Source organism: Fusarium graminearum, chromosome 4, assembly GCF_000240135.3.
Source record: "Fusarium graminearum PH-1 chromosome 4, whole genome shotgun sequence".
Taxonomy (NCBI): Eukaryota; Fungi; Ascomycota; class Sordariomycetes; order Hypocreales; family Nectriaceae; genus Fusarium; species Fusarium graminearum.
Window position 1 is genome coordinate 5,653,053 of NC_026477.1, and position 22,176 is coordinate 5,675,228.

The following is a 22,176-nucleotide window of genomic DNA, read 5'->3' on the forward strand; positions in this document are numbered from 1 at the left end:
CCAGAGATCTCCTACTCAGGCAGCGTTGGCGCTCACTCGACGTGTTGCCCGTTTCTTCTGCTGGGTCCTGGCTTTCTGCAACATCTCTTCATCCATGCTTTGCCGCCATGAACAGTCGGAAACAAATTCGCATGTTCCGCATTTGAAAGCCTCTTCTATGTCGACGCCTTTGGCCTCGCGCTTGCCCTTCCACCACTCCATATACTTGACGAGGTATGTCTCTAAGGCTTGTCGGGAAACAGGAAAGTCATGAAGGTCGATTTCATGACCGTCACTGCGGTGAACATATTGGACCCGAAGCATATGGCCCATAGAGTGCTCGCCGTGAGGGAAGGTAAGGTCTATTTCTTGCTGAACAAGAGGGACCAGTTCCCGTAATGTTCGGTACTGGAGTAGATCGGGACCAGCCGAAGAAGAGCTCTGAAAGCTAGAAGATGGGTGCTCTTGGGTTAAATTGGTCTCAGTCTCTGACGCATCCACAAAGATCTCGTCGTGTAAACCGCCTATTTGTGCAATGAAGGTGTCTGAGAAGGCATCTTCTGGGTTGAGCCCGTATCGCCGGAAGACCTTGAAGAAATCCAATTTACCAGCAGCCATATCGGACAAGAATCGATGGTACAGAAGCAATTGGATCTTTGCGGGTCGTATTTGGGCGGGTGAAACTGCAGAATAGGATCCACGCGTCTTGACATCTGCAAGATAGATCTTGGGTCCCGAATGGGCGGCACCACCATTTTTGGGTGGAAAGTAGTCGGCCAAAGAGGATTGCTGTTTTCCTTTTTTTGACTCTTGGCTAAAGAGCTCTGCCTCGAATTCAGGGTTGGGATTCTCGTAGCTCACACTATCGATGACTCCGTTGACGAGGTTCTCGTCAACAATTCCCCATACTTCCAGTTCACGAGTAAGTCCCGTATCACGCAAGGTTCTCAGCCCTTGCACTAGATTCCATAACTTGAGTCCAAATGCGTCCTCTTTCGTCATGATATCAATCTTGACAGTGGTATGAACTTCGTCCTCGAGCTTTTTGTGGATTTTGGAACCTTGCTTCATGGCCGTTGTCCTCGTCCTCCTGCCCCCGGGCAGTCGAGTGAGAGTATACCAGTATTGCAACTCACACCAGGCGCCAGAAGTGAGATCGGTCACGGTCAGCGGTTTCTTGGGATAAGATCTAAACCGTTGTAGAGGCGAACGGTCGTCTTCATACGAGGCGTCCCGATTGGTTTCAGATGCACGTCCTGCAGTGACAGTCGATTCTGATCGAGGTGATCGAGGTGATATAGAATTTAATTGGTTTAAGGCTTTGCTCACTAATCTCTTGGGTCAGTTAGTGTGATGAAACCTCACGATAAACCATCACGTACAATCCGGGTAGAGTACGTCCTCGATTGAAGAAGAAGCGGCAGGTGGCGTTGGCAGGCCAGAAGATGCTTCACGTTGGTTAAACGCTTGCCCTCTATAAAGGTCGCTCGCCCGTCCTGTTTGAGTAGGACCCAAGGTATAACTTGACGTATTCCCCGCTGCGAGGACATCATCTTGTTCGAATGAATAATCGGTTCTTCCAGGTACAGCGTCTATGGCTGCCAATCTCGCATTGTTCTGAGGGGCAATGTTGTTGTTATTTCCAGAGGCCAACTGCAACAGCAATTCCTCCTCTTCGACAGAGAAATCGTAGTCAAACTCATTATCGCTATCTAACGTCATCGCAGCAGTTCTCGTCGAGGCGATGAGTCATTGTTTTTCCAAAGGAAGAATGCGGTGGAGAAATGGCACTCTAGCTAGTAATTTAGCAGTGACTTCAATGACGAGGGAGAGGTTTTGGCGTCTTGGGATTTGGGACGATACGCGATGGAGAACACGGGATCACGTGGGGCACACAGTAATTCACTGCCTTAAAATAGGCAACTACATAAGAAGGAGAGAGTGAATAAGGGGACACCTGCTAAAATATCTACATGTAATGACCGAATCAGAGTTGTTAGTAGAAATATTGTTGTTGAGTCTTGATTCATCCTTGGAAGGACTCGGTATCTGAAACCCCGCGATCCCGAATACAATCTTATTCCTCTCATTGTCTCGCCTGCAAACAATAATGTCCGAACCCGGTCCTGGGCAGTTGATAGCTAACATAAATAAATACATATTTTATTACTTTACCACAAAAAATCCCGCTCCATTGCTTGATCACCTTGTTGCTGACTCTAATATCAAAGCCCTTTACCAGCTGAACTTTCTTGAAACCCGCTAAACGACAAGACTCTTGCACTGCCCTATCCTGAGTGGCTTGAGCGTTACCTGCGACCCCTGGCCTGACCTGTAGGACTGCACTATCAACTCTAGGCTTCCGAATTATCAACATAGGACAAGGCAGCAGCCACGTACAAAGCTTTCGCTCCTTCCCAGGAAGAATATCAAGTCACAGTCAATCATTCGTTCTTTCCTAAACTCCAAATCGCTCCTTCCGCCCCGCTCCGTTCCGACATGTCCAGCGTCCTCCGAAGCCGTTGCCCCACTGCCGGGCCCGAAACCGGTAAAGGCACCGGCAAGTCCACAACAACAACAACAACAACAATAACTCCCAGGCTGGAACTTATGTCACTACCAACCGAGATACATCTTGCTATTTCTGAATTTCTCATCTATCCTGATGCTCTTTCATTGAAACATACCAACGCCCATTTCTATAGCCTTGTCGACACAGGCATCAATCTCAAGGTGGAATGGCTGGTTGAACGAAGGAGTTTACATCTGGAGTGTCCCAACGACAGGCGCTGTGATCTCGGAAGTGATCTCCGCTTCTGTCGTGGAAGTGTGCCGTACGTCATCCATTTCACCCCCTTATTGGCGAAATCTCCTAACCAAGATTCCAGCTTGCTCATGCGCCGAAGACGAGAGCACGTCGAATGTGAATCTCGACCAGGCCTCGGGTGTCTTGTGTATGGGACAAAGACATGCTCCCATCGCTCTTTGATGAGCAGGAAACTACCACGGTGGATGCAAATAAAACTGACTATCGAAGTCTGGTGGATTGTGCTTGCATTGATACCCATCTTATTTTGTTGGATATGGTTGGCAGAATTGCCATGGGGATCTATACTGAGGTTTTGATTCGAAAGAGTTGCGATTCTAGTTGTTTCCATGAAAGCAGTTCGATTTAACTGGTAATCGAGCCAGTCTGATAATGTTAATCTTGTACTATATGGGGGCTATCCAAGGGTATTTCAAAACGGTCGACTTAATTTATCTATTGTTCACATAGACACGCAGTAGCTTGGAGTAACATAAGACTATTCAATTTTGATGACCAGCTATACTTCTTTACAAGATGTAGTAACTAATTGATCTAAAATATTTGCCCAAGTAGTGAGCAATGTCGAGCAGTCGAGAGACGGAGTCGTGTATTCTCCTTGTAGACCCAGTGTTGCCTCAAGTACCTTGTTCATCGATAGCTGAAATAGTGACTCCGTAAAGAGAGTGTATAGAAGTGTACTGTTTTTTGTAGGTCAAGAGACACCTTTCTGATTTTTATTGAAAGACAAAGCCACGGTAGCGACGGGAATGCAGCATTCTGCCATACCACGCAAGGACAGTGGTGGAAATAAATAGCGGATAGAGTCCTGGTCAGATCCAAACGCGAGTTCACAGAGGTTGCGCTGCGTGATTTCGTTGAGAGCACAGAACTCTCACTTAGATCTTTGACCAGCGTAGAAGCACTGCGGCTAGAATAACAGGCAAAACGCTGACCAACTCTCCAAGGCCTGCATACTCCGGTGGAATTCTGGCGTTGACGAATGCGCCAGCAGCGAGAAGAACAGCAAATGTGTTGTACACGAAGCTCCAACAGAAGTTGAACTTGATACGATTGACAGACTTTCGACTCGCATCTATCATGGTGATAATGCCGCTCAGAGCAGGACGCATGAGAACTACGTCCGCAGCAGATTGTGCAACATCTGTACCTTCGTTCATGTGGACACCGATGGTGGCTTGGGCGAGAGCAACAGCGTCGTTTGTTCCATCGCCACAGAAAACAACAACTGGCTTCTCGCGATCACTACCGTTACCGAGAATAGTTTGGATGTAGTCCTTTTTGCCAGCAGGTGACGTTCGGGAGCGGACGTTGTTTCTCGGGATGTTGAGCTTCTTTGCTAGATTTTGAACAGCTTCGTCATCGTCACCGGATACCACATGGACTGAAAGGCCGCGCAGCTGAAGCGTCTTTACGGCGCCTAAAGCATCGTTTCTGAGCTCATCCTGAAGGCCATACACAGCGTGTAAATCATCGTTTACTGTGAAACAAAAGACAGTATAACCCTGAGTAAGCAATGGGTGGACGAGAGGATTCTCCGAAAGACCCAGCCAGCGAGAGTTTCCAGCCTTGAGTCTCTGGCCTTCCACGACTGCTTCAATACCTTTGCCTGTCAGGCTCTTTGTTTCACCCGCTTCACGAGGCTCAATCCCAGTATCCTTTAGATGGCTCGTCACAGCCACTGAAACCGGATGTCGACTGTTCTCCATAAGTCCCAAAAGGAGTGGAAGGGAAGAATCGTCGATGCACTCATTTGAAATGACAGAAAGTTTCCCCTGAGTCAGAGTACCTGTTTTGTCAAACACAACGTGAGATGTCTTGTGAGCAACTTCGATAGCATCAGCCGACTTGAAAATAATGCCCTTTTCCGCAGCCACTCCGCTCATAATCACAATGACCATGGGGACTGCTAATCCAATCGCGCAGGGGCATGAAACGATGAGTACAGCTATGGCATAGGTGATTGCCTCGGTTGTGGCCTTGGAGCCACCATATCCTCTAACTGTCAGGCCAACAGCAACCCAAATTACAAACGTGATGAGGGTTAAGGCTACTACCACAGGGACGAAATAAGAGGCCACGCGGTCTGCAAGGTCCTGTAGTTTGGGTTTCGACAGCTTAGCCTCATCGACCATGGCAGCAATCGCATTGATGGTATTGTCGCCGGGCAAGCGACTCAGTCGCACAGTCATAACACCTGAACCGTTGATTGATCCTGCAATAACCATGGATCCGGGGTACTTCTCCACGGGTCTAGACTCGCCCGTAAGCATTGATTCATCAACTTCGGATGAGCCTGTAATGACGGTCCCATCAGTAGGGACTTTGGTATCGGGAAGAACCCTGAAGACGTCACCGTATTGGAGAAGTCTGATATCAATCTCGCGCTCAATGCCGCTCTTTTCGTCGATGGTAATGGCAGTCGATGCCTGAAGCGATCGAATAGAAATCGACTCGACTGCCTTCTGACGAGCGAGTGCCGCAACCCATCGGCCAACCATGATTAAAGTAACCAGCAAGGTCGAGGTCTCGAAGAATTGTCCAGTTGAGAGAGGCTTCTCAGCAACAAGGTATCCGAACGAGATAACCGAGAAGATATAGGCTGCGCTGGTACTAAGTACAATCAACAAATCCATCTCGATGACTCGAGAGAAAACTAGTGCTTTGATGGCCTTGGGGTAGAAGGGTCCTGCAATGACAACTTGGACAACTGTAGCCAATGCAAGTGAAGCCGAAGAGTAGGCTATCTCATTCTCAGGGATTGGTGCCCATGCCATGACAAGTACAGGAACCGTAAGAACAGCAGATAGCAAAGTCGTATAACCAACATGACGAACATGCTTGCTTCCAGCCTCAACAGACAAGTCCGCAACAGGAGGGGCGAGTTTTACAGGAGGTGCCCAGGATCTCTCAGCAAGATCTCGTGCGCCAACAATCTTAGGGTCGAAGGAAACCCGAACATTGTTTTTACCAAGAAAAGCCATGTCAACAACACCGTCAGGCCATGTCTGTCCCATAAATTGGGATATGTTGCCATCCACAACGAAATCCAAGCTTGACCCTTGAGTTTGAATCCTCTCGCATTTAAACTCTGTGGTTCGTTCGAGGTGTTTGATAACCTCATCAACCGATCCAAGACGCAGGTCAATGTTGAATTCTGCTCGTGAAAGAACTAGACTGGTTTTCAGCTCTTTGATAGCAGGAACCGTAGCGAGGGTTCGGTTGAGTTTGGTCTCGCAGCCAGTACATGTCATGCCCGAGATACTGAGAACCACGCGTTCTTTTCCTGTAGTCTGGTTCTCTACATCCGTAGGTCCTTCAACAGAAACTACTTTGTTGGCCGGTCCTTCGAGGGCAACAGAGGTACAACAGTCATCGTTGGGAATTTGACAGCCCTGAGGCTTCTTGCAGCTGGACCCAGCACATTTGTCTCCTGGAGGCCAAGTCGAAAGACTTTCTTCTGGCTCGCAACAAGTACTGCCACAGGTAGGGCCGGGTAGTTGTTTAACAATCTCCTCTCCTTTTCCCGCGAGGCAACACTTTACACGCCCACTTGCTGCAGAGATACCAACCTCCGTGGTTGAGTAGCTCTTTGCAGTGGCGGTCTGTTCGCGCTCAGTTTTACAGCAAGCATCAGGACAACCACCGCTACTGACAGGCTTCTTATTAACCTGGCCATCATCCCTGTCAACGAGTTGCTGTTTGAGCGGAGGCTTCTGTGGGCAGCAGGCGTCGAGACATCCGCTTGTACCAGCAAGGTCGTTGGGAAGCTTTTGGTTTAGCTGTTTGACAACAATTTGTTGTTCATTAGCATTATCCTTTGCACAACAACCCTTTCTGCATTGTTCTTTGAGAACAGCTTCCTTGTCTGGCTTGGCCACTGAACAGCATGATTTGACGCAGCTCCCCTTCGCAAAGGTTTGGCTGACGGACCTTGCACTCTCAGTGGAGCTTTTTCTTAGACGAGATCGGTTCTCTGCAGCCTTTTCTTTGGTGGTGATACCTGTGCTGCGGCCAGAGTCCGTTGAAGTGCGTAAGAGAGAATGGGAAGACAACATCTTAGCTGGACGATCCCTGGTCTCGCAGCAAGATTCCTGGCCCATAGAAATAAGAGTGCGGCAGAGACACCCCAGAGCTTGAAGAGTTGCACCGTAGCGGTCGAGAGCAGAAACGATATGCTTGTTGCATGGCTTGCCGTCGGTTGCGCCATCGCAGCTATGCGTAGAGCTGCCGCAGCCCGTTCCAGCTGATGCGATATTAGCCAAAACGGGCATTCTGTATCATATCACAAGGTTTGTCGCTTACTCTCTTTGGTAGCAGAGCTCATCTTGCAGTCGCGCACAGCAAGGCGGTCAATGCAAGCTGCGTTGCAACAGGGACTGGTCTTCCCACGGCAGCAGTCGGGTGTATCATCATGATCATCGCTGCTATTTTTACCATCTTTGCAATCGGTGGAAGCGCAGCAGTCATTAGCTTGCTCATTGAGTGCCTCCTCATTATCCTTTAGCCCAGTTACAGCCTTGTCTTGATTGCTGCAACTGTCAACATTGCTGTGGGATGATGCTTGAGTGGCTGTTGGCTCTTGAAGTGGAGGGCCGCAGCAGCCCGATTTGCATCCCATTTTATTCGCTTGATGCTCCAATCTTTTGTATTTGTTGTTTTTGCCAAATGTTGTATGTGTGAAGGAAAGTTGCATTTCTCTAACGAGTATTGTCTCGGCCTCCTGGACTAGCTTATCGGCTACTACCCTGCTGCTGCAGCCTGCACGTGAATGCCTTCACACTGAAACGGCTGCTACGTAGCAGAAAGTTGACATCCTAAGTCTTAGGGTACAAAAATAAGTAGCCTAAAGGCTATAGTTTTATTAGTATAAAATGACCTACTAATTTCATCTCTTATGGTCTCCGCAGCCAATTTATCTAATACCCTGGGACAGCATCTCACATCATGATTCGGATGCACTGATGCAGTTTTAACCAAAGAATTAAGAAGTCCTTTTGAAGCATGCCCGGATCTCTGCTTATTAACTAATACTCTGTATAGAAGGCCGAGCGTGAATGTAAGGCCAGGTGAACACTTTGTAATGGAATTTACTTGGAATCAGAAAGGCTCTTTGTGCAGCCTGTAGTACATAATGACTGCCAGGTGCCTAGTCATGCGTATGAGTGCTCTCTAAAGCAACTGTGACTACCCGTTCACAAAGGTTAGATATGCTTTGGCCTAAAAATGAAGTAGCACATGGCAGATGCGGTGAGGGAATTGGTAAGTCGATTAAACTACAACCCTCTCTCTATAAATCAAATCGAGGTCGTATGTAAGTCCGACTCATCAACTCTGCCATCCAATGTCACCTGCTCATCTTCTTCACCAAATATTACATCAAACCAAGAAAGCTCCCTACAGCCAATATGTCGATAACTCTAGAGCTCAACGAGTCCCAGATTCCACTTCTCCATAGATTCCTAGCAACCATAATAGCTCGCATTAAGCAGCTTTTGTCTCGTTTCGCTCAGCTCTCCGAACTGAGCGAAGTTGTACCCGAATCAGACAGGGAGTTGCGCTGGCAGATGGATCTCCTCCTTCGGCAGTGCAGCATGGAGCTCTCCTGGTGTGTCCAGACTTACGAAACGTACAAGCAACTCCAGGATATGATCCAGCCATCTTCATCAACAGTTGATGGCCTCTGGACTGAGGCGTATGGATTGTAGGAAGTACGGTAAGAGACTCAATCGTCACGTCTGAGTAGACATGGACTGAACAATGATGATACAGGATGGACAGACTTCCTGGTGGAGAACAAAAACGAACGAATATTGACAGACTGTATGGTACATAACATAACGAGAAGATAAGGGTCAATATGTGTGGAAGTGATCGGTCTCTTGTGGCTTCGTTTACAAATCTCGATTTCCAAAAGCTTTGATAACAATACTATGGCTTCGTTCTGGCTTTTTTGTGCTCTTCGTTTCGTCTTCATGAATGTATACACTTCTAAGCTTTCGTGTGATACAATCTCTAAGCGACTCTTAATCATCCGTGAAATTGAAATATCACTCTTGCCGCTCTTATCGTCACGAGTGTCTGATAATGTCTCTAGACAGTATGTTAGATATTTACTTTGTTCCGATGTTTCATGCATATAACCGACAGGACGTTGGGTCAAGATCATGGGACTGAACACGACAACGCAAGCCAAAAATTGAAAGACTTTTTACTATTCTTCTTTTCGGAAGATTCTTATTCAGTAGATTCAGTCAAAGAGTATGGCATAGCGTATGTAACCAAATTACAAGCCGTCCAATAGATCATGACTTAGACTTCCACAAATATAATGCGAAGTCCAACAGACTCCGGATTCAAAGGGGCTGTAACGTACACTGTGCTTTGAGAAGTGCATGTTCAACCTATCAAATGTATTGGATAGATACGCCAAGAACTGTAAGCGCCAGTTGACGTCCTAAATGATGAAATACCATGTCTACACAGTTAATGACTGTCAGTTAGCGATATCAACCTTACTTAACACAAATACTCCCATCAAAGACAGACCATGACCCTGAGCGAACACAACATAACATAACAAAGCCTGCTTCCTGTTCCATTTTTCCAATTCTGGCAATTGTCTGGATAAACTGTTGTTTTCACATCCTAGAGCTAAGCACATCAAGCAATGTTCAGGATACAAAAGCAATCAGTCGAGCTGTTCATTATAACATCTCCTGGCGAGACCAACATACCATGCCTCTTCCAACGCCAAATTGGAGTATAAATACCCTGTTTTCCTCCTCTCCTTTTCTTCAACTTTCGATTCCATCACAGACCTGAAGCAAAACAAGACTATAAACAAGAAACTTAACAAATCATCTTTGCCGGCAGAAACACTACAAACTTTTTTTTTTTTTTTTAACTAACGAGCAACCGTCAGCATTTCTCCGATCACATCCGCAACAGAGACACCTGTTTCCACTTTCAGAATGTCGTCTCCGCTCAAGAGAATGTTTTCTATGAAGAAGGACACTGCTCCCAGTGGCCCGTTAGAGGAGCCTGCTGCCAAGTCAAGCGACTGCAAGAAGGAGAAGAAGATTCTGGAACTGAAGCTTGAGATCACGGAGCTGAAACGTGAGATCAAGTAGCTGAAACATGAGATCAGGGTGAACGAGAGTGATTTCGAAAACACTTTTAGGGTGCTGAGCGGATGTCGCGATGACGCGATAAACGCCGAGCATACAGTCGCGGAACAGTGGAGTCGCCTCACAAGTGCCCTTGAAGTCTTGCAAGACCTGGACAAGCAGCTCGGGTCAACCTATGACCGAAAGGGAATTGAAAAGGCCATCATGGATGCGACCACTAAACAGGACGTGCTTGGTTACAAGAGACATGAGGCCCTCAAGAAGGTCAACCAGGCTGAGCAAGAGATTGCAGGATGCCGGGACACCATCGAAAGGCACGCCAGCACACTCAAGGCCTACATTAAGTCTCGAGTCGACTAAGGGATGTCTTGAGGAGTAAGTTGGTGTTTTCTGGTAGGTTTTGGAGTTTGGAGTTTGGTATCTCGGGCAAAGATAGAAAGCTGACATGCCACTATCTCTCGAGATCAATACAAACATGTCACGCATGTAGGCCAAAAGTGCAAAGATCTAAGAGGCAAGTATGATTTCCTAGGTATGTCTAGCGGAGTGAGTGCCTACCTAACTAACCTTTGCCCCTGGGTAGAAAAATAAAATAAAAACACAAAAAAAGTTTTAAAAAGAATCACTCTTTTCTTCGTTGAATTGTCCCATTTTGTACCTTTTGTGATAAACAAATTAAAACGTGAAATGTTGCTTGCTATAGCATGTCTAATTCTTCACACCACCTTTTAACTCCTGCTTGATCCTGGTGATAGTGCCGGGACCGCCATATGTCAATCCTGTGTAGACCATCGCTACGCTAGCTCCAGCGTTGAGGATCTGCCGTGCTTGCTCGCCGTTGGTGATGCCTCCTGTGGCGAAGATGACCTTTTGAGCACCGCCCTTGGCGCCGAGGCTGGCCTTGAAAGAGTGTTTGTCTAGCATCTTGCGGTATCGGCCGACAAGATCGAGTGTGCGGCTGTACATGGCAGGACCGGAGTAACCACCAGTCTCCATGAGGTTCTGTCGCTCCTGAGCAGTAAGCTTAATGCCCGGGGGAATAACACCATCTCGTCGCTTGGTTGTGTTGCCGACAATAACTCCGTCGACACCACTTCGGTGAACAGCCTCGACGATGCCCTCCATTTGTGTGTCCTCGTCCTCGTCAGGGGAGACCTTGACCATGACCTTGGGCTTTTGCTTTCGGTCGGTCTTGGCGGCCTCGTCAACAACGGCGCTGAGGAGCCGTGTCAGGGGCTCAGTGGCCTGGAGATCGCGAAGACCGGGAGTGTTGGGGCTGCTGACGTTCACGACCAGCACATCAGCGAATCGTGCGAGTCTTCGAACACAGTAGACGTAATCCTCAGCAATAGCCTTCTCGTCCCGCTCGTCCGTCTCCTTATTCTTGGCGATCTGAACAGCCAGTAGTCGGCCCTCTCGAAGACTTCCAGGGGGGACCTTGGCGTTTCCGTCAAGGACATCCCTTTCAGTCAGACCAAGAGATCGGGCAAATCGTCTAAGTCGGTCCCTCAATCGAATAGCCATATCATCAGCACCGCGAGAGTTCAGGCCGTATCGGTTGACCATACCATCGAGGCTTCGAACGCGGAACACTCGAGGCTTGGGGTTGCCAGCTTGAGGGAGGGGTGTGCAGCCACCAATTTCGACAATGCCAGCTCCAAGGTCAAACAACGCATCTGCGACCTCTCCATCCTTGTCGAGACCGGCAGAGATAGCAATTGGGTTCTGGACCTCTGTTCCAAAAACATTGACAGCCAGGTCGGAAGAGTTGAGAGTAGTATCGCGCTCGCGGGGGTTGAGGTTGAGTTCATGGAGCACCTTTAGGGCCGTGGTGCCAGCATGGTGGGCGTCCTCGGCATCAGGGTAGGCCCAGCGCAGCAGCGGAGGAACGACCCATCGGTAGAAGAAAGCTCTTGTATCGGTGGTGTAGAGGTATGAACCGTAGAGAACAGCAGCGGCAGCACTGCCGTAGAGAGCTAACCTGAGACCAGCTCCATCACCGGCGGAAGAAGAGGATGAAGCGCTGCGGCGCTGGACGAGGTTTGACTTGGGAAGAGCAGGGCGGGCGGAAGAAGCGATTCGGGTGCCAGAAACGGCAGCTCGTGATCGTAGGAGAGCGGCAGACATGGCTGGGAAGTAATGCTGGGCCGGGCCAGCTCCCAATGGTTCAACAAGGCGAGAGAGAGTAGAGTTGTTTCGGGTGAAGCTTCAACTTGCATCCACAAATTCCCGACCTTGGATTGCAGAGCCCAGTGCCGCACAGTACAAAGCACAGTACAGATGAGATGGCATCTGCAGCAGTCACTAGGAGATATTTATATGACAACAACTAGTATTCTAGATCACATATTTAGCTTTAACAATGACTGGATATCTTCTCAAGATAAGAATTGTTCATTTATTAAATGTTTATAGCATCCAATCTGCCCAACTGTCTTACCCATCCCCATTAGCTAGCTGCAACCAACCAATAGAGTCCATGGTCACGAACTTGACATTCTCCATCTCATAGAGTTAGTGCCTAGATGGAGTACATTAACAGCTCAGTGGTATCATGTCCCAGTCGATTCAAGAAGATATGGAATGATCATCACACGAGACTCTTGTACTTGATAGAACTTTTCTTCCGTATGAGGGGATAAGCATAGTCTTTATCTAGTATATTGATTTTATCCCCCAAAAGAACAAGAGGACCAAAGCTACCGTCACATAAAGCAGTAATCAGTCAATCATGTTTTATTCAACGGTATCACTTCGTCATATTCCGGACTGCTTTGATATTTCGGTGTCTCGATGATTATTCCGATCCGCGTCCCTTCGCACAATTCGGAGCACGAAATTAATCCGGTATCCACTTTCGGCCGTCTCCAACGCCGTCTCTTATCAAGAGCCCGGCACTGAAGGCATCATGGCTTCGGTGAATTCGGACATCAATCGGCCACTTCATGATTTATAACAAATGTGTCATGTTGGATCTCCCAATGCGATCGTCGATCATCTCAAATAGAAATTTGAAAAAGACTACCTATATATAAGAAGCTTGACATGCAACCTCCAATAAAATATATAATTTGTTCATCAATACTCTTCTGCTTTAATTCAATACTTGAACAAGACTTTCACTGCCAGATCTCAAATACCATCACATCAAATAAACATGTCTCGTGCAGTTCTTATTTGTGGTGCAACCGGAAAACAAGGCGGTGCTGTTCTCAATAGGCTCGTCAAGCAAAATGCCGATTTCAAGATCCTCGCCGTCACCAGAAACGCCAAATCCCCTTCGGCCCAACGATTACTCAGTAAATCACCAAACATCAAGCTTGTTCAGGGCGATCTAGCTGATCCCGCTGCGATCTTCAAAACTGCCAGGAGTGTCACTGACAAGCCTATATGGGGAGTGTTTAGTGTTCAGGTAATAGTGTTCACCCCTTTTAAAGCGTGAACAACCACTGACATATTTTAGGTGCCTGTTGGTTTCGGTCAAGGAGGTGGTGGTGAAGCCGGACAAGGCAAAGCCCTCGTCGATGCCGCTCTAGACGCCGGCGTCAAGTTCTTTGTCTACACTTCAGTCGACCGACATGGACAAGATTCAGAAAACAACCCAACTCCTGTTCCTCATTTTATAGCCAAGCACGAAATCGAGAAGCATTTGATTTCACGCACCGCCAAGACGGATATGCAATGGTCAATCATGCGGCCAGTGGCCTTCATGGACAACTTAACAAATGACTTCTTAGGGAGATCATTTGTCACAGCTTGGAAATTGGCTGTTAAAACGAAACCAGTTCAGCTTATTTCTGTAACCGATGTCGGTATCGCTGGTGCAGAAGCCTTCCTTCAGCCTGAGAAACACGCAGGGCGTGCTATATCACTTGCCGGTGACGAGTTAACTCTTACCGAGTTTCAAAGCATCTTCAAGGAGAAGATTGGCCGTGACATTCCTTCTGCCTACAGTTTTGTTGTTTATCCCATGATGGCGATGGTGAAGGAATTGGGTTACATGTTCAAGTGGTTCAATGATGTTGGTTTTGATGCCGACCTGAAGGCGCTTCGACAGCAATACACTGAACTGAAGACTTTTGGCACTTGGCTTGAGACGGAAAGCGACTTTGCGCGCAAATAATGTCGCTTCTTATAAATTGTTTCAAAACAAGCGCTTCTTAGTATTTACATCGATAGAATTTTAATATCATCCAATAGATTCTTCGATTAACTGCACAGAAACCCGTTTGAAGTAAAAATTCTAGTCGTTCTATATATAGTCCTCAGGGTATCAGAAACATTGACTGCTATAAGCATAAGAGACGAAATTATTAGGGCAGCTTATGCCACTTAGACTATACTTCTTGGACTACTGATTTTTATACCCTAAAACTTAGGAGGCCAACGTTTCCGCTACCCACTACTAGGTAGTGGAACATCAAGTATCGAACGAGGAGTATAGTCTCTGAGTGGCGAGTAGTGGAATGTCGACAGGCGTTTCCTGCAACCTCAACTGTACAAGCTGTTAGTATCCATGACGCAGCTTGAGACAATATCATTGGATACCTTGCACATAGTTGCAGAGGTGATGCCACACTGGCTCATCTCTTTCATAATCTCATTTGATACAGCGTTGACGACAGAATTGTTGTCCCCAAAAGCCACCATAATCCTGAGAATGAAGTCGAGATTCTCCTCACTCTGTACATCGGGTTCGGCGGGAGATGTACATGACAGGAAGACCAAAGCAGCCATATATGCTGCGACGCAGATGAGAGGATTCGAAAAGGTCGTCCTCAGTTCCGGTATCATTTTGAAGATGTTGAGAATCTCTTCTGCTGCCGGAACTAAACGGTCTTGAGACAATCGGATCATGTAACTTGGCAGTCCCTGCAAATTCGACTTCATCCTCCATAGGGCTGCTCTGTGAAGGCATATCGTAGCTGTGTGAAGCATAACATTGACAAACACGGCATTGTGACTCTTGTAGTTGGTGGGAAGACAAAGTTTCTTCGGTAACATCAGAAGCATAAACTTGAGGTCATTGTCGATCTCTCTATGCCGTTGCCAGTATGTGTCATCGGTTAAAGCTTCAGCACCTTGTCCTTGGATGTTGTCAGAATTATTATGCTCAATGGTACGGTGAAACATGTGCGCTGTGAGTACTCTCCCAGCGAAAGATGAGTGTGGTTCAGCTTCAAGTAGCTGATCTCCTAGAAAGCTTGTTTGCTCTTCTCTTCCGTATGCATATGCTTCGTCGGAAGCTGGAAGACGAGTGTCTATCTGCGTCCTTGTCAGTGTCCATCCATAGCCTAAACTAGTTGATCTCACCTTACTCTGATGTATCAGGGCTGGCCATCCGGTTGTTGCACAAACAAACCTGTCGAAACAGAATATAGTCCACCACGTTCGGCGTCGCTCCTCCAGTTTAATCCAGTCCGTTGACACAGTTTCCATTGACTTGGGAATATCAACCCGATGTAGATTCAACATCTGTGCAGCTCTTAGAGCGGATGATAAAGTAATGGAAGCTTTGGCGAACATGGTATGTTCTGCTTCGAAGCAAGACATCAGAGCCCAAGCTTGCACATGACCCAGCGACAAGTCATTCGTTCCGAGGTTCTAGGTATATTTAGATTAGCACTGTATTCAACAAACTGTCGTATTATAGTGTACCCCGAGTTCCTGTTCTTGAAGATAATTTCTAGCACGCTTGTAGAACTCCATGCTTAGATGGTGGTATGACTCGGTAGTCTCTGTAGCAAAAGCCATAACGATGTACTGGAGGCACAATGGCGCCTTCGTATGGTCTGGCAAAAAGAGAGATGCCATGAACCGTTGTCTGTGTAGCATAGGGGCTGCTTGATGGACATTGTCGAAGTAAATGTTCGTCCTATTTAAAATTATTATTGTTATTCTGGATACAATCTGGGCTACTCAATCAGCTCACAGTGTTTCGACGAGATGTTGAGGTGGAGGGTCTTCGAACGGACTCGGCCTCGCAATCTCATCGTTTTGTTGGTTTGGTGGTATTATATCTGCAAGTGAAACAGGATTGGACTTGTAATGATTACCTTGAGGGTAAGAAGTCTGGGTTTGCTGTGAAGCCTGCAGCAGCCTCTCGAGACGACCTTTGAAGTATAGGTTAGCCGATGGTCAATCAATACTCCCAACCCATTGTTCAACATAACTTACCGAGTTTTGCCTCCAAATCTTTGGTCTGACCTCTATTTGTACCCCGATAAGGCTGTCTTGAGCTGGAGTAGATGCACTCGTAACTTTGCTTTAAGCATCGACTGCAGCATGGCCTTGTTCGATCACACCTTAGCTTGCTCTTCCGACACTGATGGCAACTAAATGGTGCAGTGGTGATATTTTCACTCTTGGCATTATTCTCAATAGCTTGGGAATCTGACCCTTCATTGTTGCTCATTATTGAATGATTAATGGCGATAGGGATGAACAGTTGGTGTGTGAGGGGAGTAAGTGAGAGAGATACTGTTCAGGAAAGTACGGAATACTAGTGGAGTGGAACAATGACAGCGCTTACAGCCTCCAATATCTCAATAGCCTGTCGCTGAATTGAAGAAAAGTAGTTCTGGCAAATTGGTTACTACACATTATTTTCTATTATGGAAGAATTCTTATTAGTGAATGTGACAGATGCCCCTTCTTACCTTGTTGCGTACTTGCGCAAGCTCGTCATCGATATGTTACTCGCAATCCTACGATAACCCCACTCAAGGAGGACAAGCAAACAGATACATGATCGCATTTCAGTTACTTTGAAGAAAAGGCCAAGTTTATTGTTGTCTAGGGAAAGAAAAGTACCGCGAATTTAGTCTTGATCTTTACGTCTTTTCTAATGCCTCGCATTTCATTCCAGCCCACTGCCAATGCCGCCAAGTCGTTCACCGTCTTCCATTACCCAAGCTTGGAAGCTAGGCCAAGAAAAATCTTCCCGTTCAAAGCCCCTTCATCATGATGTAGACATTGTCCTTGCCGGGAGTCAGGCAGTGAGGACTGTCGTTGTACTCACGAGCCGGGAAGCGAAGGGTCACTTCCATCATAGGCTCATCACCCTGAGTGCTGCTGCCAGGACCGTCGCTGCCCTTGTCGACAAGCTTGAGGCCGTGGACGGTGCAGTTGAGACGAGGACGGAAGGTCTGCTCGTAGCCATCACGGGTGAGGAGGTTGTGCTCATCCTATACTTTCCTTAGTATTGGTTTGAAACGGGGTAAGGTGAATACATACGACAGCACGAGCAAGATCGAACTTGCAACGGTTCAAAGCAACAGCCTTTTCCTCGCGAAGATCAAGCTCCATCATGGCGTGACCAATGTCCTTAACAACGGCAAGCATGATGTCCTTGATGTAGTCGGTCTCGCTCATGTAGCGCTGTTTAGGAGCAAACTTGTCAGCTCTGCCATGCAAATCGAACTGACACATCCCCGCAAGACTTACCTTCAGAGTGACACCAGCGTCAGGGTCCTCGAACCAGAGGCGTCGAACTACCTCGTTGACGATTCGAATCTTGGCGATTTCAGACATCTTGATGACTTGTAGGGATGGAGAGAGTGAGTGGGGTTCTAGGGAAGAGCTGTCGATGGAGGTTTCGACAGTTGTGTTGATCAAATCAAGTTGGAGGAGAAGCCACCAGGACCTGAGATTATATAGTTAACTTGAGTATCCAAACGGTTAACTTGTAAGCGATTAACCCGTGAACGTTAAACTCGTAAACGTTGGGGTTTATTGTCACTATCGTGGCCGATTTCTTAACGACGAAGGCGTTTGCTTGTAAGTGGGGAACATTGTTTGGCTCCTTTATCGGCCAACGTTGTTTTGTTTGAAAGTTCATAAGTAATAAATGCAATTATGTAAGATGGTATATAAAAAGAATTTGGGAAGAATTAATCAGCTAAAACTCGTCAAGGAGCTGTTGGTTTGGGCGTATTATTATCTTTCACTTCCCCCAAAGTCCCTGCTGTTCCTGGCGCATTGCGCGACGGGCTATCTGGTGAGATGGGCCACTCGTAACTGCGAGTCGATAATGTCGAGTCTTTGTCGTTATCTGAGGGACTCACAGGGGCAACATCTGTCACGCTGGTCGACCTTCGACCTTCCGCGCCTAGCTCTGGCGTTCTCATACTTCCGCGCAGTTCCTCGGCGTGGGGTCGATCGCCCTCCATCTCATACATGTAATGTTGACTATAACCGCCTGCTTGAATGGCATTGGCCTTTTCAACTTCGGCGACTATGAGCTGCTCTTCAACATTGCGTCGCTTACGTCTCTCACGCAGCCAGAGGAAGATGGCTACGCCGAGGAGGATAACTCCAAGAGCAACACCAACGCCTACACCGGCCTTTCCTCCGCTCGATAAGCCGCTGGATGGAGCGACTGGTTCTGGGTTACCAGATGCTTCTGCTGCCTCAGAATCGCCAGATTGGGTTGCTATGGAGGTGGTCCATGATGATTCTCCGACTGACGTAGTTTCCGGTTCGGGTGGTGAAGTTGTTGCGGCCTCGGCGGATGTTGTTGATGTGATCGAAGTTTTGGTAGCCGGCGAGGTTGGGAATGATGTAGGTTCGGTGGCAGTTCCATATGGTTCCCAGTATTGTTCGCAAATCTTCCAGTAGCTATTCTCATATTCTGTACTCTAGTTAGTCAACTTGTATCGAATGGAATGTTCACAATTTCTTACCAAACATGTCATCCTCGGTACACTTCTTTTTTGTTCGTCTTTCCCTATTCTGGAGACATTGTTCTAGTGTATCGACGACAGTCTGATGATTGGGTTTATAGCACCAGCAGTCGTAGTCGCTGTCACCGCAACCAGTAGCGGCGATACTGATATCGAAACATCCGGAAACACACTCGGGAATAACCTCGTAGAGGTGCTTGGCGTTTTTGTTGGCCATTGTTGATATGGATATATGGATATATGATATTATAAGACCAAGTTCAAGATGGATACCCAGGAAAAGAAACGACAAGAAGCGACGCGAAGGAACAACAAGCTAACGAAGATTTAACATAAAAGATCCAGGACGACGGATCACTAGTAGACCGGCTTTACTTTAATTATCAAGGCGATCAAGGTCTCCATTTGAAGGAAATGGGTCCCCTGTTAATAGAATCCTCTTCCCCATCTTTAGCTACCCATTCTGCCATAGTGAGCTATTGGTTGATGATGCTCTCGGACGGTAGACTTGGGCTATCACAATGCGTTGTGTCGACCTCAAACGGCTAACGCTGGGGATAAGAACTTTCGAAGACTAGGGTTTCGACTAAGCCATAGGGCAGTGAGCGGCTCGGAGTATCTGATCCTATAAGCGATACAGGTGAAATGGATCGAAGGATTTGTCCCCTGGCCAGAAAGCAACCTCGTAATTTCAGGATCAGACTAAGCATAGGGCGTTCCAGGGTCCATAGCCTAAAATATGGATACATGTGATATCCGCAAGACAATTCTCACGAATCCCGTCGTGTTGGATTGGCGATTGGTTGGAGAACTAAAGGCACCAATCAATGGAAACCGTGACATATAACGTCTTTCTTTGTTCACTCAGGGAGTCGTTGTCAGGTCCGGAACAATTAAATACGCGATAATGAGACAACGAAATCATCTGCAATGGTCCAAAGGTCTAGACCTCTTCGATAGCGACTCCCATTGGTCAGAGGTCCACTAGTCGGGCTCTCTGAACCGAGCCTTATCGGCCTGGACGGGACGGGAGTTGAGGACAGAGCAGAACCTGACAGAGAGAGAGGCTGGTGCCAGCACTGGCGCTGACCTTGACATTGACTCGACTGACCCAGACCTTTTTTTACCCTGACATAGACATCAACACATTTTTTTTCATCTGGAAAATTTTATACATCTCACGACAGAGCCGGAGTGTGAGCTTGAGAGAACATGGCATTCAGCAACCCGTACCCAGCGGATGTCGCAGGGATCGACAAGCAGGCCGTTGAAAATATGATCTTTGACGACATTATCAATCATGACTACAACCGCAAAACCAAAATAACCCTACTACTTTGCATGCAATTCTTGCAAGATAAGGTCTCAGATGATGTATGCATCAGAAATTTACCCGGATTTTCCAAGGACCTCGGCACTAATTTATTTGCAGGAGGATTATTGGGCTCAAATTGAAGGTAATGAAGAGTGGGAAAAGGCCCAAAAAGAAGCGAGGTACAAGATAGCCAGAGCAGCAATAGATGCTTGGAAGGCAAAACGGGACAACCCCAAAAAAGAAGAGGAGGAGGAAGAGGAAATAGAAGAGGAAGCGGAAGAAGAAGAGGACGAGGAATCCGAAGAGGAAGAGGAAGATTATGAAGAAGAATACGACGATGAAGAGGAAGAGACGGAAGAATCTGAGGGGTCCGAAGAATCCGGCGATGAAGAATCCGACGACGGAAGCGACTGGGATTCATTATTTTTGTTGGTGCACAACATGCCCACCGAAAACGATGAGCCAAAATCTACCGCACGAAAGCGAGGTTTACCGCGGGACGATACTCCATGCCCTCCGCCAAGACCTCAAACCGCAAAACGACAGAGATTGGATCCTTCAGCCGCCTCAAAAGCCCCCATGGCCCAGGATTCCGGAAACGACGAACCGAAGCCCGCCATGAGAAAGAGAGGTCTTATCGCCCAGCAAAATGGAGATACCCCTGCGGCAGAAGTCCCATTTCCTAAACGGCAAAGGATGGACCCTCCCGCCTTGGTGGCGAATGCCAACGACGAGGACCAGGAGCAGGAGCAGGGACAGGAAACCAAGTCTTCAGTCCCATCAGAATGGTTGGCGCCGCATCAAGAGGAATTACAGAATTCTCAACTACCTGAACCTCTTCGAGGAATCCTCGGTCGCCTTCCAGTGAGCGAGCTGCATCGTGAGGCACAGATATTCCTCTTGGGTTTAAAGTACCTCGATCCAGCCGATGATGCCCTAGCAAAGGCTGCCATCGACATGGGCCTCAGATTCTCAAAGACAGCCACGAGCAGCGAGTACAATATTGTTCTCGACAACATGTTGAAGCACCCTATACAAGCCGTCATGTACAATTGTTGTAGGGAAGATGAAGCTTATCACACTTTCTTTTGGGGAAAGATTCGGAGCGTCACTGGGAGAGATGTACCACCTGAGCGTATCAGGGAACGTCGTGAAAGACGTGCCAAGAGAGAGGCCGAGGCCATGGCGAGATTCAATGCTAGGAAAGCAGCAGAGGAGGCCAAGAGGGAATCGCAGATGCTCAAGGAAAAGTACGTCTCTCAGATTGGCGAGGCATCAAAGCTACCACTTAGGGAGAAGGTAGGCAGGTGGTTGGCTGAGATTGTCAAGGCCGAAAAGCAATAATAATTTGACATGACACGGCAAAGCATGGAATAGCAAGAGATGGAAGTCTGCATTGGTTTGGGTTGCATGATGCATTTATGAATATAACATCGAGATACCCCCTTGAAATGATAGGAAACGATATAATATTTTTGTATTAGCATGAGTCGTCAGTCACGATATTAACCAAGGTTTTTAGGAACCCTAGTGATGCAGCATAAACGGACCGCCGAACAAGGCTATGGCATGCTGTGGCTTCAGTCTGGTGACAGAGTCATGAGTGGATGGTACTATAATCACTCAAGCTTGAAGGATATCTGCCCATCACAAGAGCGGTCAAAGGAAGTCATAAATGTACCATCTTTTTTTACTTTTAGAACACCAACTTAATTGATCCTCGTTAACCTTCGACGTTGTGCCCTTCCAGGGCCCTGGACATGTCCTTTTAACCGTAATATTAAGCTACAGATGCTGTCGATTAAAGCCCTGGTAAGAAAAACAAGACTTTGAAACCTATTGATTCGCTGTCGATCAGTGGATTGCAAAAAAGAGACATCCTCTGAAACACCACGCGTATGTACAGTTAGTGTGTGTGGCTGAGTCGCGCGCATGCAGACTCGTCCCGAATGAGACATAAATAGTAGCGAAGATCGTGTCTATCCCACCTTTCGCTGGCTGTGAGAGACTGGCGATGTGACATTGACACTGCAAAATGCCAAGAGGGTTGAGTGAGCTTGACGGAGCATTCGGAGGTCCTTGTCAAATCGCGCTGACCACATATATGCACTGTATATCTGTTGTCAGTCCTACGGACACGGAATCATAGTGACAGATGTAGCGTTTCCTGAACAAAAAGGTTCAGAGCTGAAAAAGGGTCCCCGTTGTTCGAACAATGAGCCAAGGCCTAGATCCCAATGC

At 47.3% G+C, this 22,176-nt stretch overlaps 11 protein-coding genes across 11 annotated transcripts; 5 read left to right on the forward strand and 6 right to left on the reverse strand.

Moving 5' to 3' along the window:
- Positions 1-15: 15 nt before the first annotated feature.
- Positions 16-1,701, reverse strand: FGSG_09683 (uncharacterized protein; the record flags this gene model as incomplete). The annotated part of the gene is made up of 2 exons (XM_011329720.1): positions 16-1,307; positions 1,362-1,701. 2 exons carry the CDS (start codon positions 1,699-1,701, stop codon positions 16-18), a joined length of 1,632 nt encoding a protein of 543 aa, XP_011328022.1.
- A 777-nt stretch (positions 1,702-2,478) lies between these two features.
- FGSG_09682 (uncharacterized protein) lies at positions 2,479-2,968 on the forward strand (the record flags this gene model as incomplete). Its single annotated transcript, XM_011329721.1, has 2 exons — positions 2,479-2,806; positions 2,868-2,968. The coding sequence occupies 2 exons, from the start codon at positions 2,479-2,481 to the stop codon at positions 2,966-2,968; spliced, it is 429 nt and encodes a 142-aa protein (XP_011328023.1).
- A 716-nt stretch (positions 2,969-3,684) lies between these two features.
- On the reverse strand, positions 3,685-7,427 carry FGSG_09681 (uncharacterized protein; the record flags this gene model as incomplete). The annotated part of the gene is made up of 2 exons (XM_011329722.1): positions 3,685-7,052; positions 7,112-7,427. The coding sequence occupies 2 exons, from the start codon at positions 7,425-7,427 to the stop codon at positions 3,685-3,687; spliced, it is 3,684 nt and encodes a 1,227-aa protein (XP_011328024.1).
- A 513-nt stretch (positions 7,428-7,940) lies between these two features.
- On the forward strand, positions 7,941-8,514 carry FGSG_09680 (uncharacterized protein; the record flags this gene model as incomplete). Its single annotated transcript, XM_011329723.1, has 4 exons — positions 7,941-7,965; positions 8,042-8,068; positions 8,114-8,120; positions 8,196-8,514. 4 exons carry the CDS (start codon positions 7,941-7,943, stop codon positions 8,512-8,514), a joined length of 378 nt encoding a protein of 125 aa, XP_011328025.1.
- Positions 8,515-9,780: 1,266 nt separating this feature from the next.
- Positions 9,781-10,296, forward strand: FGSG_09679 (uncharacterized protein; the record flags this gene model as incomplete). The annotated part of the gene is made up of 2 exons (XM_011329724.1): positions 9,781-9,935; positions 9,990-10,296. 2 exons carry the CDS (start codon positions 9,781-9,783, stop codon positions 10,294-10,296), a joined length of 462 nt encoding a protein of 153 aa, XP_011328026.1.
- A 348-nt stretch (positions 10,297-10,644) lies between these two features.
- FGSG_09678 (uncharacterized protein) lies at positions 10,645-12,063 on the reverse strand (the record flags this gene model as incomplete). The annotated part of the gene is made up of 1 exon (XM_011329725.1): positions 10,645-12,063. The coding sequence occupies one exon, from the start codon at positions 12,061-12,063 to the stop codon at positions 10,645-10,647; it is 1,419 nt and encodes a 472-aa protein (XP_011328027.1).
- Positions 12,064-13,093: 1,030 nt separating this feature from the next.
- On the forward strand, positions 13,094-14,059 carry FGSG_09677 (uncharacterized protein; the record flags this gene model as incomplete). Its single annotated transcript, XM_011329726.1, has 2 exons — positions 13,094-13,348; positions 13,400-14,059. 2 exons carry the CDS (start codon positions 13,094-13,096, stop codon positions 14,057-14,059), a joined length of 915 nt encoding a protein of 304 aa, XP_011328028.1.
- A 368-nt stretch (positions 14,060-14,427) lies between these two features.
- Positions 14,428-16,351, reverse strand: FGSG_13625 (uncharacterized protein; the record flags this gene model as incomplete). The annotated part of the gene is made up of 4 exons (XM_011329727.1): positions 14,428-15,540; positions 15,595-15,811; positions 15,869-16,049; positions 16,114-16,351. The coding sequence occupies 4 exons, from the start codon at positions 16,349-16,351 to the stop codon at positions 14,428-14,430; spliced, it is 1,749 nt and encodes a 582-aa protein (XP_011328029.1).
- Positions 16,352-16,883: 532 nt separating this feature from the next.
- On the reverse strand, positions 16,884-17,469 carry FGSG_13624 (uncharacterized protein; the record flags this gene model as incomplete). The annotated part of the gene is made up of 3 exons (XM_011329728.1): positions 16,884-17,123; positions 17,173-17,316; positions 17,383-17,469. The coding sequence occupies 3 exons, from the start codon at positions 17,467-17,469 to the stop codon at positions 16,884-16,886; spliced, it is 471 nt and encodes a 156-aa protein (XP_011328030.1).
- A 367-nt stretch (positions 17,470-17,836) lies between these two features.
- On the reverse strand, positions 17,837-18,837 carry FGSG_09675 (uncharacterized protein; the record flags this gene model as incomplete). Its single annotated transcript, XM_011329729.1, has 3 exons — positions 17,837-17,854; positions 18,003-18,568; positions 18,621-18,837. 3 exons carry the CDS (start codon positions 18,835-18,837, stop codon positions 17,837-17,839), a joined length of 801 nt encoding a protein of 266 aa, XP_011328031.1.
- Positions 18,838-19,961: 1,124 nt separating this feature from the next.
- On the forward strand, positions 19,962-21,279 carry FGSG_09674 (uncharacterized protein; the record flags this gene model as incomplete). Its single annotated transcript, XM_011329730.1, has 2 exons — positions 19,962-19,994; positions 20,053-21,279. 2 exons carry the CDS (start codon positions 19,962-19,964, stop codon positions 21,277-21,279), a joined length of 1,260 nt encoding a protein of 419 aa, XP_011328032.1.
- Between the last annotated feature and the right edge of the window lie 897 nt (positions 21,280-22,176).